The sequence below is a fragment of the Rosa chinensis genome, chromosome 1 (assembly GCF_002994745.2).
Source record: "Rosa chinensis cultivar Old Blush chromosome 1, RchiOBHm-V2, whole genome shotgun sequence".
Taxonomy (NCBI): Eukaryota; Viridiplantae; Streptophyta; class Magnoliopsida; order Rosales; family Rosaceae; genus Rosa; species Rosa chinensis.
The window spans coordinates 63,736,557-63,752,915 of NC_037088.1; the positions used below are offsets into that span (position 1 = coordinate 63,736,557).

Sequence of the window (16,359 nt, forward strand, 5' to 3'; positions counted from 1 at the left end):
GCAAGCTCCTCTTTCCATTTATGAGTTCATTTCCATATTTAGCTCGGAGGTCCTGAAAATAGAAACTAATAAGAAAAATAGAAACTTTCCTAAACTGAAAAATAGAAACTACCGAAAATGGAAACTTACTAAAAATGATAAATAGAAACTATAAAAATAGAAACTTTCTACAAATAGGAACTTTCCCAATCAAAGAATGAAAACTTTCCTAAACAGGGTTTTAATAAGGAAATAACGCAAGAAATGTAGGGAAAAGCAAGTAAAACGTCGCATTAAAATGCTCTTATCACTCTCTCCACAGCTTTATATTACTTTAATTATTCATTTCCATTTTCAAATCTCATTTATGATTTTATTTGTTCATGAAGGCTTTCGAAGAAAAAAAAGATTCAAAAGATAATGCAGTCAAAATTACTTGTGGATTATACAAGAACAAAATTATGATGCAATAGAACAAATATTAGATAATGGTCTTCTCATTAGTATTACAAGATCATGAAACAAGAGATAGAGAGTCACCGTGTAAACTAAACCAAATAAACTTGTGAAGCGACCGACATATAAGATAAAGTTAAATAAAAATAATTAAATGAGCAATAGATCGCCAATTCTATTTAAGTCTTTATTTTTCCAAGAGATGTAATAGGCAATTGTCATATACTTTGTAGTAAATGTCATTGGTTTAGTTTTTCTTCACATAGGCTCATCCAAAATGAGTATTATGTCTAGAAAGGTTTTGAGATAAGTGGTACTTAAGCGAGTTTTGCTCCACCGACATCTCTCTACTCACCTGGTCATATTTATTTTGGAGTTTCCAAAAGAAGTCAAACGACTACCTTTGTTTTGCATTAGCTAGCATTTGGATTAGATTCTCCTAATGGTTAAGAGACAATGATGTACTCCGTTGGCTTATGAATAAAATTTCAAGTTCTTTTCATTATGACTCAATTTTGATTCTGAGCATATTACTTTGTGACTACGATGGCTGGGTCATCAATATTAATTCAAGGTCATGGAATAACCCAAGTTCCCCCTGCCAAATGGCAACTTGATTGCTGTCACAAAAAACTCTCTACGCTCCTAGGGAAAATCGTACCTATGAATAGCCAACGGATTCCATGCGAAAATGCATGTAGAGAACGGAAATGAGTTCCTTTGCAATACCTCTAATGATTGCGAATAAAGGCGCATCTTAGAGAAGTTTATGTGTCTAGTGGACTTTATATCACTATTCGAGTTATTAAATCTAATAAAGTCATGAGAGAATATTTCATGGATTTAGACACATATTGACTTTGTCACGACAGGATAGTCATCCTGGTCCTGATATGATGATCCGTCTACTAAAGACTTCACATGGACATCGTTTCTTTTTAGCGAAATGAAGCAAGAATCAAAAGTTGATTCCTGGACTAAGTGTGACCGCCGTCACCATCCACCACCAGCCTAGGGCTGGCAGGGTCCTTATCCATGAGCCATGGATAGCGTACATCATGGTGATGATGCCCCAGGTGATGTTGCAATCACCAACTTTGCTTCAAATAGCGTTTCAAACGCTCATGCCCAACCAATATTATCATTGGTTGCTTCTAAAGCCTCTCGCTTGTTTTACAAAGCCCGTTCCTTAGGGAAATTAGGACTAAGACTATCCTATGCAAATGATATGAAAATACTCATTCTGTTCTTAAATAGAATCCATAGGGAATCTGTGGACTGATTCAACCAACCTGCGGACGTTTAAATATCTCATGATGTTGGTTGACACGCAAACACGCTAGTCATGTATTGTGCCATTTTTCACCTATAAATGCTGCTTACATTACACTCCTAGCACATATCATGACAGGACCCGACCCAAGCTTCACCCCGAAACCCGGATACGAGCCTGTGGGGCCCACTTCAGGTGAAATCCTACCGAAAAATCGACATAACCTCCCCTAAAATAGGCTACCTAGAATTTAACAAAACCTGGACATGAATAGTAATAAGTTCCTACCCAGATACACATTCCAAAATTTACATTCCACGTGTATAAGTTACATTCAGAAAGTACGAAATCCACCCTAACTTCAATTATGGTTACAGATTCTCAAGCATTTACATTCTCCAAGTTAAAAGGTTATCAGACCAGTGCTACATAACTAAACTGATATCATACAAGGTAGGTTAAGTAATAACCTACAGACAAAACGGAAGCGCTAATTCCTATGCCTCAAATCCTCAGACGCGATCTCGGCAAATCTGAAATCTGGGCATTTGAAACCGAAAAGCCCAGGGGAAAACATTTAAAATCCGTTAGAGTGAGTGGACGAAACTAAAATAAATTATGAAATCAATGCTTGAATGCTTTCCCATTTTCTCGTTAATAAAATCCGACATGCAGCGGAATTTATAAAGCAGTTCCAACTCATTCCTTTGAAAACCATCCTTTCAAGAAACATCATTCGATGACTAGAGAGGACTGCTGTCTAGTCATCTCATGCCATCTGGAGGGGACTACCGCCCAGATGACGCATCGGAGTGGACTGCCGACCGGAATGTAGGAGGCGGTGGTTAGAGGGGACTGCCGACTAACCACAGGTAGTTAGAGGGGACTGCCGACTAACTACCTCATGTCATCTGGAGGGGACTGCCGGCCAGATGACTCACCGGAAGGGACTGCCGACCGGGATATAGTCTGGAGGGGACTGCCGACCAGATTATTACCTAGAGGGGACTGCCGACTAGGTAATGTACGCATGCGCCCAAAATAGCCTCCTTGCCAACTCATCTCTTTAAACACATTTCTTTCCACGAAAGCCTCGTTATTTCAACAATAATCAAGTTATAAATTAATGCCAAGCTGCATGCATCATTTAAATAAAATAAAAGTCCACTCACAGGTGAGTCTCGCAGCTAATCATGCTGTCTGCCCGTGTCCTCCTTGCTCGAGGGCTCAGTACGTCCTGCAATAATTGGCAGGATATAATTAACCTCAATAAGAAATTAATCTAAAAGACAAAGCTTAATCCTTTGGAAATTAATACTCATTACTCAAAAGAAATTCCCTCTAACAACCAATTCTTCAATTTAGGATTCAATTCTCGAATTTCGGAATTCCTTACAATTTCAATGTCCTCAAAACTCTTTAACAACTCAACTGATTTTTATTTCGATTCCTCCACCATAATTTAACTACCAAATTATAAAATAATTCCTTCCCAAAATTTCCAAGTTCTCTCTTAATTTTCCCTTTCAATCCACAATCACTTCTCCAACTTTCCAACACATTAATTCAATACATAACTATAACCAAGAACATTTAACCAAGAGTTTTGGACCATAAAAATTCAGAAATCAAAACCAACACCAAATTATTTCACCAAGAGATTTAACCTATAAAATTATAATCCACAATACTCAAAACAACCACTTCCAACATCAAAATTCCAAGGAATCTCACCATCCAAACAACTTCAATTCTAACACAAAACTCAAAGATTAAATCCAATCCCGATCAACCCATTTAGCTCAAAATCATCTCCACAACACACCCAACAATTTCTATACCTGCGACAACAACCAAATTCAAGCAGAAATAGCCGAAAAAATCAAACCCCAAGTCAAGAACTCGTCTGCTACTGTTCACGATCTCCTTCACCTTCGATTCTCCCTCCACAGGCCAACATAAGCTGCAAGAAGTTAGGGATGAGGATTAGCGTCGCCCCAGCAACCAAAACCCCAAAGGAATCCGGCCAGAAACAGCCGGAAAACAGAGGTTCTGAGCCAAACTCTGGTTTTCCCCATTTCTGCAATTCTCTTCGAAACTCAAAAACCCAGGATACCCAAGGTGAAAAACTTACATATCTAGGAAAACGAGGGAGAGAGGATCATGCCATGGTGAGCAGTGCGCGCTGGGGTGGCCGGACGACGTCGAATTCGCCGGAAGAAGCTCAGTGGCAAAAAGAAGAAGAAAAGGGGAGGGGGGATCGGGTCTATCCCGATTTGGGGCTGCTTGACTTTCTCTCTCCTCCTTCCCAACAATAGAAACTTATTTAAAACAACTAGGAATAGTAACTTTCCTTTTTAGTCAAAATTTTCCTGTAAAAACTCCAATTAACACAAACTACGTATCCACGAACTCGATTTTTCGTATACTTCGGCATTCTTAAGGCAATTCCCAACTTAACAGACAAAATAGAAAGTCAACTCCTCGGTCAAAATCGGTAAATGTAACTAGTAAAAATTTTAAGGTACGGGGCATTACATATCATATGACAACGGGCTCACTCACTGAATCATCATATTCAGTCAATTGGATTTGACTATGCTAGAGAGTTTACATCGAAGACTTTCGATGGTTATTGCATTAGGACTGATGTTGGACATCATATTCCCATGAACACACTCAAATGGTCTCGCGGAAACGACTACGATGGTAGTCTAGACATTGGTAATGCGCACCAGTCTCCTTATACTCGCTTGGGGTGATGCATTATAGCACGCAGCTATGCTAATTCATCTACGACCCACCACCACTCAATCAACCTCTGTGTTACAGCTAGTGACTGGGTACAAGTATCGTACTTACGCATCTTTGAGTGTGCCATTTATGTGCCAATTGCGCTGCCGCAGTGCTTCATGATGGGTCCTTATAGACGAATGGGCAACTCAGTTAGATTTGAGACTCCAACAATCTTCCGCCACTTAATGCCCTTGCTAGGCGATTTCCTTACCACTAGATTTGCGGATGTCACTTTGATGAGACAGTCTTCCCGTCGTTAGGGGGAGATAAGAACACGAATGTTCAGCAGGAACGACAGGAATTGTCGTGGTCTATCCCCATTATGTCTCATCTCGATCCCTATTAAAGTGACGAGATCACACATATCTGCTGCAAATATGCCTACAAGGAAGGACGTCCCTACGAGAGGACGGAGGCCACCCTACACTGATGTAGGCATGGCGCCAATGCCAAAGAGAGTGACACTCTGGCGTTATAGGCCATGGCCTTAGCTAGAATGCATGGGATGCCCATGGATTCGAATGATACTTTGGCACATTCCAATCCTTTGATCATCAAAACTCAAAATCCGTCTCATGAATATCTTCAGGATTATGGTTATCATTGGGGGATGCCTCAACGTCAGAACCTATTCCTGAGAATATAGAGCTCTTTGAAAATTACACTAGTGTACATGAGACGCGGGATAGAAACTCCATCATAATTGATGATGTAGTTGCGTATTTCGTTATGCATGAGTTTGTTGAGTCCGATGATATCGAACCACACTCTGTTGATGAATGAATGCCAACGTAGAGAAATTTGGCCTAAATGGAAAGATGTGATCTAGGTTAAGTTGAATTCTCTAACAAAGAGGACGGTTTTTGAGCCGGTGATGCCAACATCTCCTGACATAAAACTTGTTGACTAATAGGTCTTCGTTAGAAAGCGTGATGAGAAAAAGATATGGTAATCTGGCCTTATGGCGCAAGGCTTCTCACAAAACGTCCCGGAATCGACTAGATGAGACATATTCTCTAATAATGGATGTCGTTGCACTCCACTACCCTGTCAGTTTGGTAGTTTCCGAATAACTGAATATGCAACTTACAAATGTGGTCATTACGTATCTTTAGATACGGAATATACATGAAGGTTCATGGTGAACTTCATTTACCCAAGTCAAGTGGCTCTGGACCACGGAGCGCATTTACAATAAGGTTGAAACGCTCACTAAAGTGACTACTTGATTAGGAATGGATATGCCCACGCGTTTCCATAACAGGTTTCAGATTCTATCGCTATTCATGTTGGACATGATTTTCATTGGAAGCCCTTAAAGAGTTAAAGGAAAAAGCTGAACACTTGAAATCCGAGTTTGAGATGAAGGATTTTGGGATAACACGATTATTTCTCGGTTTGAAACTTGAGCATCGTGTTGATAGATGCTTAGGCATTTTGACAAGGTCAAGCCTTCTAGCACCCCCATGATCGTCAGTAGTCTTGATCTTGAAAATGATCTTCTTTGTCCAAAGGATGATGACGAAGATGTGCTAGAGGCAGAAGTGCCTTACTTAAGTACAATGTGAGCATTATTGTACTTAACTCAATGCACAAGACCGGACATCTCATTTGCAGTAAACTTGTTAGCTAAGGTATAGCTTTGCGCCAACGCGACACCATTAAATTTGTGTAAAATATATCTTTTGGTACTTGAGATGTACGATTGATATGAGCTTGTTCTATCTCTACACAGAGATGATGGATTCGGACCCACCACACACCAGGAACGCCACCAACAGTGGCCTGCGTCCACTATCCTCATTCCAAAACGACATGTGTTTTGGAAAGTTTTGCTGATATTGGGTATCTCTCTGACCCATACAAATGTCATTCCTAAACTGGTTAAGTGTTCACCATGGGTAAAGACCGTGATATCTTGGAGGTCTACAGAATAGACTCTAGTCTCTATATCTTGGAATAATGCAGAGATTATTGCTGTTCACGAAGTGGTTCGTGAATGTATATGGATTAGATCCATAGTTACGCATGTTAGAACAATTGTGGTTTGAAGTCTACCACAGATGAGCCTACGAGTGTATAGGATAATGCTGCTTGTTTTGAACAAATGAAACAAGGCTACATCAAAAGCGACAACACCATGCATAATCAGCAACAACAGACTCTCCTCAAGATCAAAGCGAACTAGGTTCGATCTGAGGACAATATGAAAGACTTGCTTACTAAGTCATTGCCTAAATTCCACTTTCGAGAAACATGTTGATAGCATCGTTTGCGGAAGTTATCCGAACTCCCATGACCGTAGTCATCAGGGGGAGATGTCTACATGTATGGTCTTGAAACGTGAAGGGTGTGTTGTGCTCTTTTTCCATTTCGACCGAGGTTATTTTTGTCCCACAAGGTTTTTTTTACTCGGCAAAGTTTTTAATGAGGCAACGAGAGGAGCACCACGTTTGGGTGACACAAGGGGGAGTGTTCAAGTAAATCCAGAATATGTGTCTGGCCCAAACTCTAGGTTACTTGACCTAGTTGTAATAGGGTTATGAATTAGATATATTGTCGAAGATATTCATAGATATCTGATTAATTGTACGATTATCTTTGCTTGTACAACTCTGATTCTATGTCTTGTAATCCTCTACATAAAGAGGCCCCTATTATCAATGAAAGCACGACTCAATTCTCTTCCAATTTCAGTTTTCCTTAAACAAACTAATCTTTAATGCTTGGAACATTCCATTTATAAGTAGGGTTAAGTTAGGTATTTGAAAGAGGTTTAGATAGCAAATTTTACTTTTTAAAAAGTAATTAGGAGATATAAAGAGCATGAGAGGTCAAATGAGCAAATATGGTGGTCTCAATAGAAAAACTCAATAATATAACTGTATTGAAAAACTAATAAGAGTAACAAAATTTAGTCTAAAAAATAGTCGACATTGATTGTAGCAAATAGTAGAATATCGAATTAAAATATATGTAAATAGAATAAGAAAAAAGAAGAACGCTGGTTCACTACCATTTAGTCTAGTGGCATAGTTTTTTCTTCGTAAGTGGGAGTTTGTGAGTTCGACTCACGAGAAACTAATTATAGCATTTGAGTTGTTTATCTAATTAAAAATAAATAAATAAAAACTGAAAAAGAAACACTTTTTCTTTGTGCAAACCAAAAAAACAAAAGAGGAGTTTCTCTCAAATTGTGATTATAAAGTTAATTAACAATCAATAAAGTTAAGGCTTTTGACTTTTAATTTAGTAATCATGAAAAATTGAAGATGTGGAAGACGAATTTAGTCGAATTGAGTTAGGCATAGAAATACTAAAAGTAAGTAAAGTGGCGTTTATACTAATGAAAATTTATTCATGGCACGTTTACTTATGTGGAAGGAAAGAGAATGATTATGGGGTAAAAACATTCCTGCGTTTACTAACACATAAAGGAATCGGAATGATTCCGGGTAAAAGAATTCCTGCGTTTACTAACACATGAAGGAATCGGAATGGATGTAGGTCTCACCTCCTTATCAGGAATCGATTCCTGAATACTTACGAATTCGATTACGAAGGGGGGAGATGGGTTTAAGAATCATTTCTCCGGAATCAATACTCATTCCTTTCTTCTCCCATTCCACTTGTCTCCAATTCATGATTATTTTCCATTCCAACTAAGTAAACATGTCATCAGTAATCTCAGATTATTATGTATTTGTGTTTTTTTAGATTCTAATTAGTGGTCATTAATTAAACTTCATTAGAAATTTCAGTAACTTTTACAGTAAGGAAACTTCAATAGCCGAGTATTATTGATCTATGCTTATTGAAATTCACATTCCTTATTTTACAATCCACACTCTATGTTTTATTTTTTGGTCACTTAAATTTTTTTGTTTTTCTAAAATTTTGACCAAAGAAGGAAAAAGAAAGTGTGGAATACAAATTAGGGAGATTTCACTCCCATATTATATAGGGAGTTGAAATTTGCACACCCAATTTTACATTCTACACACCGTTTGCCTTTTTTTAATATTTCTTATCAATTCACGATATTTCTCTCTCTCTCTCTCTCTCTCTCTCTCCATCCACATAACCCAGAATGATGATGATTGTAGGTTAAAATGGAGAACCTATAAGCAAATCAGCTTCCTGAAGTGGATTCATTGCCAGTTGGATTTGTTGACAGCTCCACAGAGCCACTGGCTCCTCCAACTCCCACCTTTGAACAAGAGAAGCCTCCGGGCAATCACGAGAATGATAATGCCTCGGAGAGGGATCGTTCGAAGGAGCTTGTGGATGAATTGAGTGCAAATGAGTTGTAAACGAGCCGGGATAAGGGAGAGAAGACACCCAAACTAAGAACCTTTCTTGTTCCATTATCGGAAACTGATAGTTTTGATGCTTCAGTAGAGTCAGTTGAAGTTCCGAAGAAGGCTGCTATGGAGCCAAGGTTCTAAAAAACGCTAGGCGCTAGTCGGGCGGAAGCCCGGGGACTAGCGCCAAAGGGCCTAGGCGGGGACTAGGCGGTTTTTTTATATTTTAATTTTATGACATATAATTATATTAATAAAAATATAAAATGTATTATAATGTTTCAAAATAGTGAAAAGATTTGCTACAAATACATGTCATCAGATATTACATTGGTTCAACTCATTACATGTCATGTGATGCGCTGGTTATACCAAACAGAGAGGAAAAATTTCAATGTCATTTGTGGGATTTCTTGTAGAAAACGGAAGCAACTATCTAGGGCCTCTTGGAACCTCATGTCTCTCTAAACTCCTTGCAGTATAATTACCAAAAAATGAAAAACAGTCCTTAAAGTTTTGGTTCAAGTTGCCAATTATCTGGAAACTGATATTCATTAAGTGAAGACAGATGTCAGGCTCACTTTTCTCTCCAGTTGGAAAATTGATTCTGCTCATCTTTAGCTGTAACGAGTCCAAGAAACTCTGTCCCTGACAGGCTAAGCCTAGAAGAATCAGCTCACACTATTCTATTCAATGTTGGCAGTTGCCAATGCGGAATCCCTGCGAATAAGGCATGTCGACTTGTTGACATGAGAGCAGTTCCACTCCCCTCCATCTGCAGCATAGTAATCCATGGGATAGTCCCCTACATAGCACAATATATTAAATAAACAGATACATAATCGGAAAGGCAAAGCACAATATTCATACCATCCAAAAGACCAAAACTGGCAGTGCACAACAGAGCACTACCTCTTTTTTCAAATATTCAAAAACTGGCAGTGGCAACCGCAACAGTCGCAAAAGAGATACAAAACAGATATATAACTAAATATACAATCTTCAAAATCTACGATATGGGATCCAAAACCAATACATCAAACAATTCAATGCTTTACCAAAGCAGATACAAGTCTACAAATGCAACTCAATTTCAAATTTTCAAGTCAAAAGTCAAAACAGAAAGGCAAAAACTGACAGATGCAATTAGAACCCAGAAATCTTGAAGGACAAAACAGATCACATATCCAATTTTCATCTCATATCAGTCATATGTATAACGTATAGCAAAAGCAACATATGCAATTCGAACCCAGAAATCGAAGCAAGAAAGATGGCAGCAACTTACCAAGCTTGGAGTTTCCGAAATCGAGTTGAAAAATGAAATCGAAGCTACTTCACCTAGTAGAGTTCGAGCCAAACCCAGACTTAAAGACTGAAAATTGAATACCCAGAAGCAGAAATTAAGAGGAAGCCATAAATCGATTGAAGAGTGAAGACTCAGAAGTAGAAATTAAGAGAATTACAGGAACCCAGACTCACCGCGCACCGTCAGTCCATCACGGCGTCACCGTCGAAGAAAGAAAAGGCGTCGTGCTGCCGTGCCGGAGAGAGAGAGAGAGAGAGGAGAGCAAGGCTGCGAGAGAGAGAGAGAGAGAGAGAGAGAGAGAGAGAGAGAGAGAGGGGGGCGAGCTTTAGTCAAAAACTTTTAGGTCAGATCAAGTTTTAGCCTCCTAGGACGAGTTTCTTTAAAAAAAAAAAAAAAAGGGACGGAACGCCTAGTCGCCGACTGCCCAGCGCCCAGCCATGGCCACCCAGCCCGCCTAGTCGGCCGATTTTCACCCTCACGACTAGCTCGATCGACTAGGCCATAATCGGAACGGCTCACCACCGCCTAGCGCCTAGTAAAGATTGTGGAAGGTGTCGTCCTAGCTCTGATGGCTTTATTTATTCTTCCAATTGCTATTTAGTATTGGCATTTGGGCTAGTTTAATGGTAGATTATGGACATCCTTGGAATCAGCGACCTTGATCCATCCTCATTGATCCTTATCATTGGAATGGGTATTCTCTATCCATTTAGCTGCCGCTGCTGCTTATGACCGAACCATGGAGAGAAACAAACTATCTTGTTTTAGGAATAAGCAATGCCCTTTTGGTGGTGGTCAATACATTACACTATCAGATGCAGATTGCGCTCTCTGACTAACCTTACTGTTATCACTTTCTAGTTGTCGTTGGTTTTATTCGTGAGTTGATGATGAATATGTATGTTTGTTGAGCAGGAGGAGCAGCAGCAGGAACCCTCCCGCTGCAAAAGTTGCCAATTCTGCTTTAGCAATAAAAAAAAAATTTGAATTCTCATTATCTATCAGTGAGTGTTGCAGATCTGAGCAACGACTCGTCCAGTGCAAATTCTGCGGATGCAACTTTTCCCATCAACAATTGTATGCTCACTTCGAAAGCAACGTGAGTTGTAAATCCAATTTTACAGGTGATATTTGATCGCAGAGACAAGGAATAAAGAAGATGAAGCTAGCTAAGGCTAATCCTATAGCTCATCTTCTCCAGATTGGTTGACACGCGTTCTGTTGCTAAATTGCTATAGGAGTAGTTAGTGAAATCAGTTAGTCTTAGCTTAATAGTGAGTAGTATAGAAGGGGGAATTTTCCACATTTGTGTAATCAGAAGCCTGTACAATTACCAAAGATAGCAAACAGAGAAAACTAGATCAGTTTGTTTTGCTTCACAATTTGTTCATAGCTTGTTTTTCATTCTCCTCAATTTTTCACCTTTCTGAAAATCTAGCAAACTCTTGATGCCCTCGTTGTTAGAATTTGGGCTTCTGACATGATTTGTAAGTTGTAACACACCACAATCATAAACACAACTTGATTTGTTTAGATTGAATTGCAGTGGCAATGAAGCATGAACGAGAACAGATGAAAAAACCGTTTCAGCTTGATATTTTCATATCTAGTTTCTTGATTTTACAACTACTTAACCCTATATTGTACATCAAAACAAGGTGAAACTTTCCAGATCACTTGTTAACTAGCATAAAAGAAATATATCAAAATTTCACGACATTTGGGGTACCATATTAACCTAACTAGCCAAACATGTGGCTGAAAATCAAAGAGATAATTAACTAGATTATAATGTACACAAAATATCTAGATAATTGAGTGAAGACAGTAATGCAAGTGGATGTAGAGCAGTTTCCTAGTTGGATCAGGAAAGGGTTAATGGTAATTCCTGCAAGTCCTTAGGCTCTCTGTTGCGTTCGCATTAATCTTTCTTTTACAGATCATGTAAGCAAAATGATGACAACTGAAGAAAAATAAAGCCTAACTAGCAGAGGAAATTTGTGATATGTTAAAGCTACGCCGATTGATCAATTTTAGAAAAGTTCTTTAGCTTTGTTCAAGTGGGTGAAAAGTATGAATTATAGTGTTGAGAAACATTAGGATTCAATTCAGTTGTACGTTCATCGTCGCAACCCGACTACATTATTTGATGTAATTAATCAGGCCCTTAACTGATAAAGTAAAAAAATAAACTGAAAGGCAGACACATCTTAGTTTTAGTGTCTTACTTTACTCATGAACACGATAGGAGCAAACTGGGAATTAACTATCAATAAAGATGGCTTATAATGTAATAAGGGGACCTTAAATAACACATAATGCAAGTGTAACAGAAAAGAAAAAGGTCTTTCTAGCATTGCTCATATTTCTACACCAACAGCTTGATTCACAAGGATGATCCACGTACAGTCGTAGGACATTCAAATAAGATTTAACTCTATATATTCAAATCTACAGTATATTCAAATGTCTTGGTCTCTTGGAGACATGCACTTGATCAATAGCCACTGACATTATGTACTCGATGAATTATTCTGTTCTGATCTTCGGGATAGTTATTCTGCTCTGATCCTTTCTCCCACATACCTACAACACATGACAGAAATTGATCAATTAACAACTAATTAGTATGCGTACATTTTCATGAATAGATGCTTGATCGTATATACATGCCTGCCAAGCATCATGACAGTAGCTTGTTGTCCTCCTTTGTTTTAGGCTTTTATTAGAATGCCTTTTTTTGTGAAGTTTGGGCCACACCTGGCGGCCCAATGCAAAACGTTTGCATGGTTATAAATACTAGCATTGCCGGGAAAATCGAGATTTAGGGTAAGGAAAGGGGTTATCGAAAGCCATGGAGGCTGAGGCGGATTGGGTCTCGACCAAGTCGCTGTACATATGTAGCATGGAGAGATATATGGACGAGAGCGTGATTACACAGTGTTACAGTGTCCAGGCCATCAACTTGACCGACTTGCTCTCCTTTTCCGATACTCCGATTACCATCTCTTTCTCCACCAATCAAAGCTATGGGATCTCCACCAACCAAAGTCCAAGACGATATCCTGCGAGAAGTTGATTTTCTTCAAGGCAACGACGTTCCCTACGAGATGGGTTTCGGTGTGTTTGGATCTCAGATTGTTTTGGCCGGCGGACTTCAACTTCCACAAATATATCCGACTTCCAAGGTCTACGTGTTGGACACCTTGCGAGATAAGCCCAAGTTCATCAAACGCAAAGCCAACAAACCCAAAGCTAAAGCTCGTGATCATGGTTTTCCGGAATTTCAATCACCAAAATATCTTCCCCAGCTGATGGAGATCGAGGGTAAACTGTACGCTCTCGAATTAAAGCTTGAAGAAGACTTCCCCAGCTCCTCGTCCTTTGAGGTATTTGACCCCCAAACCGGATCATGGGCCGCTCTTCCGGATCATCCGATTATCGAATGTGGTGGTCTCCTCTCCTGCGCAGTTGTGGGCACCAAGTTCTTGATCTCTGCTCGGGATACTCCGGCCTACTGCTTTGACGTGGCGGAGCCTACCCGACCATGGAATGAACTTCGTCTTCGTCATGACGGCCATAAACTGTACGATTATAATTACCCCAATTCCCTTCCCTTTCTGCAGGTTTTGGTTTTGGACTTGGAGGAGGATAATCATAAGATATTATTTTCCTCCCGTGGGAACGATATACGAGTCTTCCACATGAACCTGTCCAATGATCTCGCTCTCGAGCTTATAGCAACCGTACAGGTGGATATTAAATTTGATGAGTCCTCGGTCAGTTTCACCCATCTTGGAGGTCAAAAAGTATGCTTTGTGTTCTTGGATTGGTGGATTTTTGATAAGATGCGTGGGGTTTTCTTCACATTCGAATATTCCTTTTCGAAATCTGCTGCTAGTCCTGACACTCATACCAGCAGTTGTGGTGATGATCCATATTTCCGTGTGTCTTACCCCTCCAACTCGAATGGTAGATCCTTTTCTGCCAAAACACTGGGTTGGCGCACCTTTGAATACCACTACTGGTCTGAGGAAGCTTCTCCCATATCTACAGAAGTGTGCGGTTTAGCTGTGCTTCCACTCCATCACCGTCACAGTGTAAGTTCTCTAGTTTACTTGATGATGCGCATTCCATGTGTCATGATCATTTGTATTACGTTTTGTTCAGGTACCTAATGTCTTAATCAAGTGTTACATTAGCTATATATTGTTCTGTGCTTGATGAGTAACTATGTAGAGTGGAACTCTATCAAACCATGCGCATCATTTCAATGCATCTAAATGTTCAATTTTAAGTGGTTTCTCTTCATTATTTCATTTTATGCTTATAGGTTGAGTATGTTGGGTAATCAAGTAAGTTAAGCTTTTTGAACTGCCACTCAATATTGATTGAAGGAAGTCTAGGTATGGGGTCTTTTGTGTTAGATAAATCAGCATAAACTATGTTTGTTGGGGGTTGAGTGTGCTTCACTCTGGGGAGTCAGAGGTTAGGATTGAAGAAATGTCAATTTAAAGTTTCATAGTAATAAATCATCATTTCTTTCTTCTGTTACTGTGAGCTAATCCTTTCTCTTTGAAATTGTCTATAGCTTTCAGTATGACTCTGTTTCTTTCTGTGGTTTGTTCCGCCTCTTCTATCTTAGGAATAAGTAATACCCTTTTGTGGTGGTCAATACAGTTATCAACACTATCAGATGCAGCTTACGCCTCTTTGACTAACCTTAGTGCTATTGCCTTTGGTTTTATTCGCCGGTTGCCTGATGAGTATGTATGTTTGTTGAGCAGGAGGAGCAGCAGCAGGAACCCTTCCGCTGCAAAAGTTGCCAGTTCTGCTTTAGCAATAAAAAAAATTTGAATTCTCACTTATCTATCAGTGAGTGTTGCAGATCTGAGCAACGACTCGTCCAGTGCAAATTCTGCGGATGCAACTTTTTCCATCAAGAATTGTATGCTCACTTCAGTAGCAGTGTGAGTTGCAGATCCAATTTTACAGGTGAGATTTGACCGCAGAGACCAGGAATAAAGAAGATGAACCTAGTTGAGGCTAATCCTACAGCTCATCTTCTCCAGGATGGTTGACACGCTTTCTGTTGCTAACTTGTTATAGGAGTAGTTAGTGAAATCAGTTAGTCTTAGCTTAATAGTGAGTAGTATAGAAGGGGGATTTTCCTCATTTGTGGTAATCAGAAGCCTGTACAATTACCAAACATAACAAACAGAGAAAGTAGATCAGTTTGTTTTGCTTCAGAATTTATTCATAGCTTGTTTTTCATTTTCCTCAATTTTTCACCATTTCCGAAAAACTAGCATACTCTTGATGCCCTTGATCGGTGTTAGAATTTGGGCTTCTGATGTGTTACAAACACAGTCATAAACACAACTTGATTTTTTTAGATTGAATTGCACTAGTTGATTTGTTTAGATTGAATTGCACTAGTTGATTTTTTTAGATTGAATTGCACTAGTTGATTTGTTTAGATTGAATTGCACTAGTTGATTTGTTTAGATTGAATTGCAGTAGCAATGAAGCTTGAAGAACGGATGAAAAAAGGGCTTAGTTTCAGCTTGATATTTTCATAACTACTTACTTGATTTTACATACAACAACTTAACCCTTATACAGGGTACAAGATTAACCTAACTAGCCAAACTTATCAAAGAGATAGTTAACTAGATTATAATGTACTTTAAACACAAAATATCTAGATAATTGAGCGGAAAAAAAAAAACAGTAATGACAGTGGATGTAGGGAAAAACTGTTTCCTAGTTGGATCAGGAAAGCATTAATCTCAACACTTCGTACGTTCACTTCTGCAAGTCCTTTGGCTCTCTGTTACGTCCACAATTACATAATCTATTGTCTTATTTTCTTACCTTTGAGAAAAATAAAGAAGATTGATTTTAGGACTGTTATCAACAATTTCAGGAATAAAAAAAAAAACAAATAGCTTATGAATTTAATCAGTAACTGATAAAGACATAATTTATAGGACCAAACTTACAGAAGAAATTTTAATTTTACAGCAAAATCCAAATTGCTAGTTGATTGCTCATCTTCACTAGGGGACGCGAATGTGGTACGTGTTAATAAACCTGATATCAGTCACTAATTATATTTCATTAAGAAATTCTGTAAACAATACAAGGGGTTAGCAACTTAGCATTAGCGAACACATATATGACATGATAACAAGAGCATCCTCTCAAACTCTTAAAAACTAGGAATCTGTTCTTCCTAT

General features: G+C 38.9%; 1 protein-coding gene across 1 annotated transcript; it reads left to right on the plus strand.

Annotated features, from left to right (window-relative positions):
• Positions 1-12,970: 12,970 nt before the first annotated feature.
• LOC112174318 lies at positions 12,971-15,401 on the plus strand. The gene is made up of 2 exons (XM_024312063.2): positions 12,971-14,217; positions 14,905-15,401. Exons 1-2 carry the CDS (start codon positions 13,147-13,149, stop codon positions 15,121-15,123), a joined length of 1,290 nt encoding a protein of 429 aa, XP_024167831.1. The 5' UTR covers positions 12,971-13,146; the 3' UTR covers positions 15,124-15,401.
• The last annotated feature ends 958 nt before the right edge of the window (positions 15,402-16,359 follow it).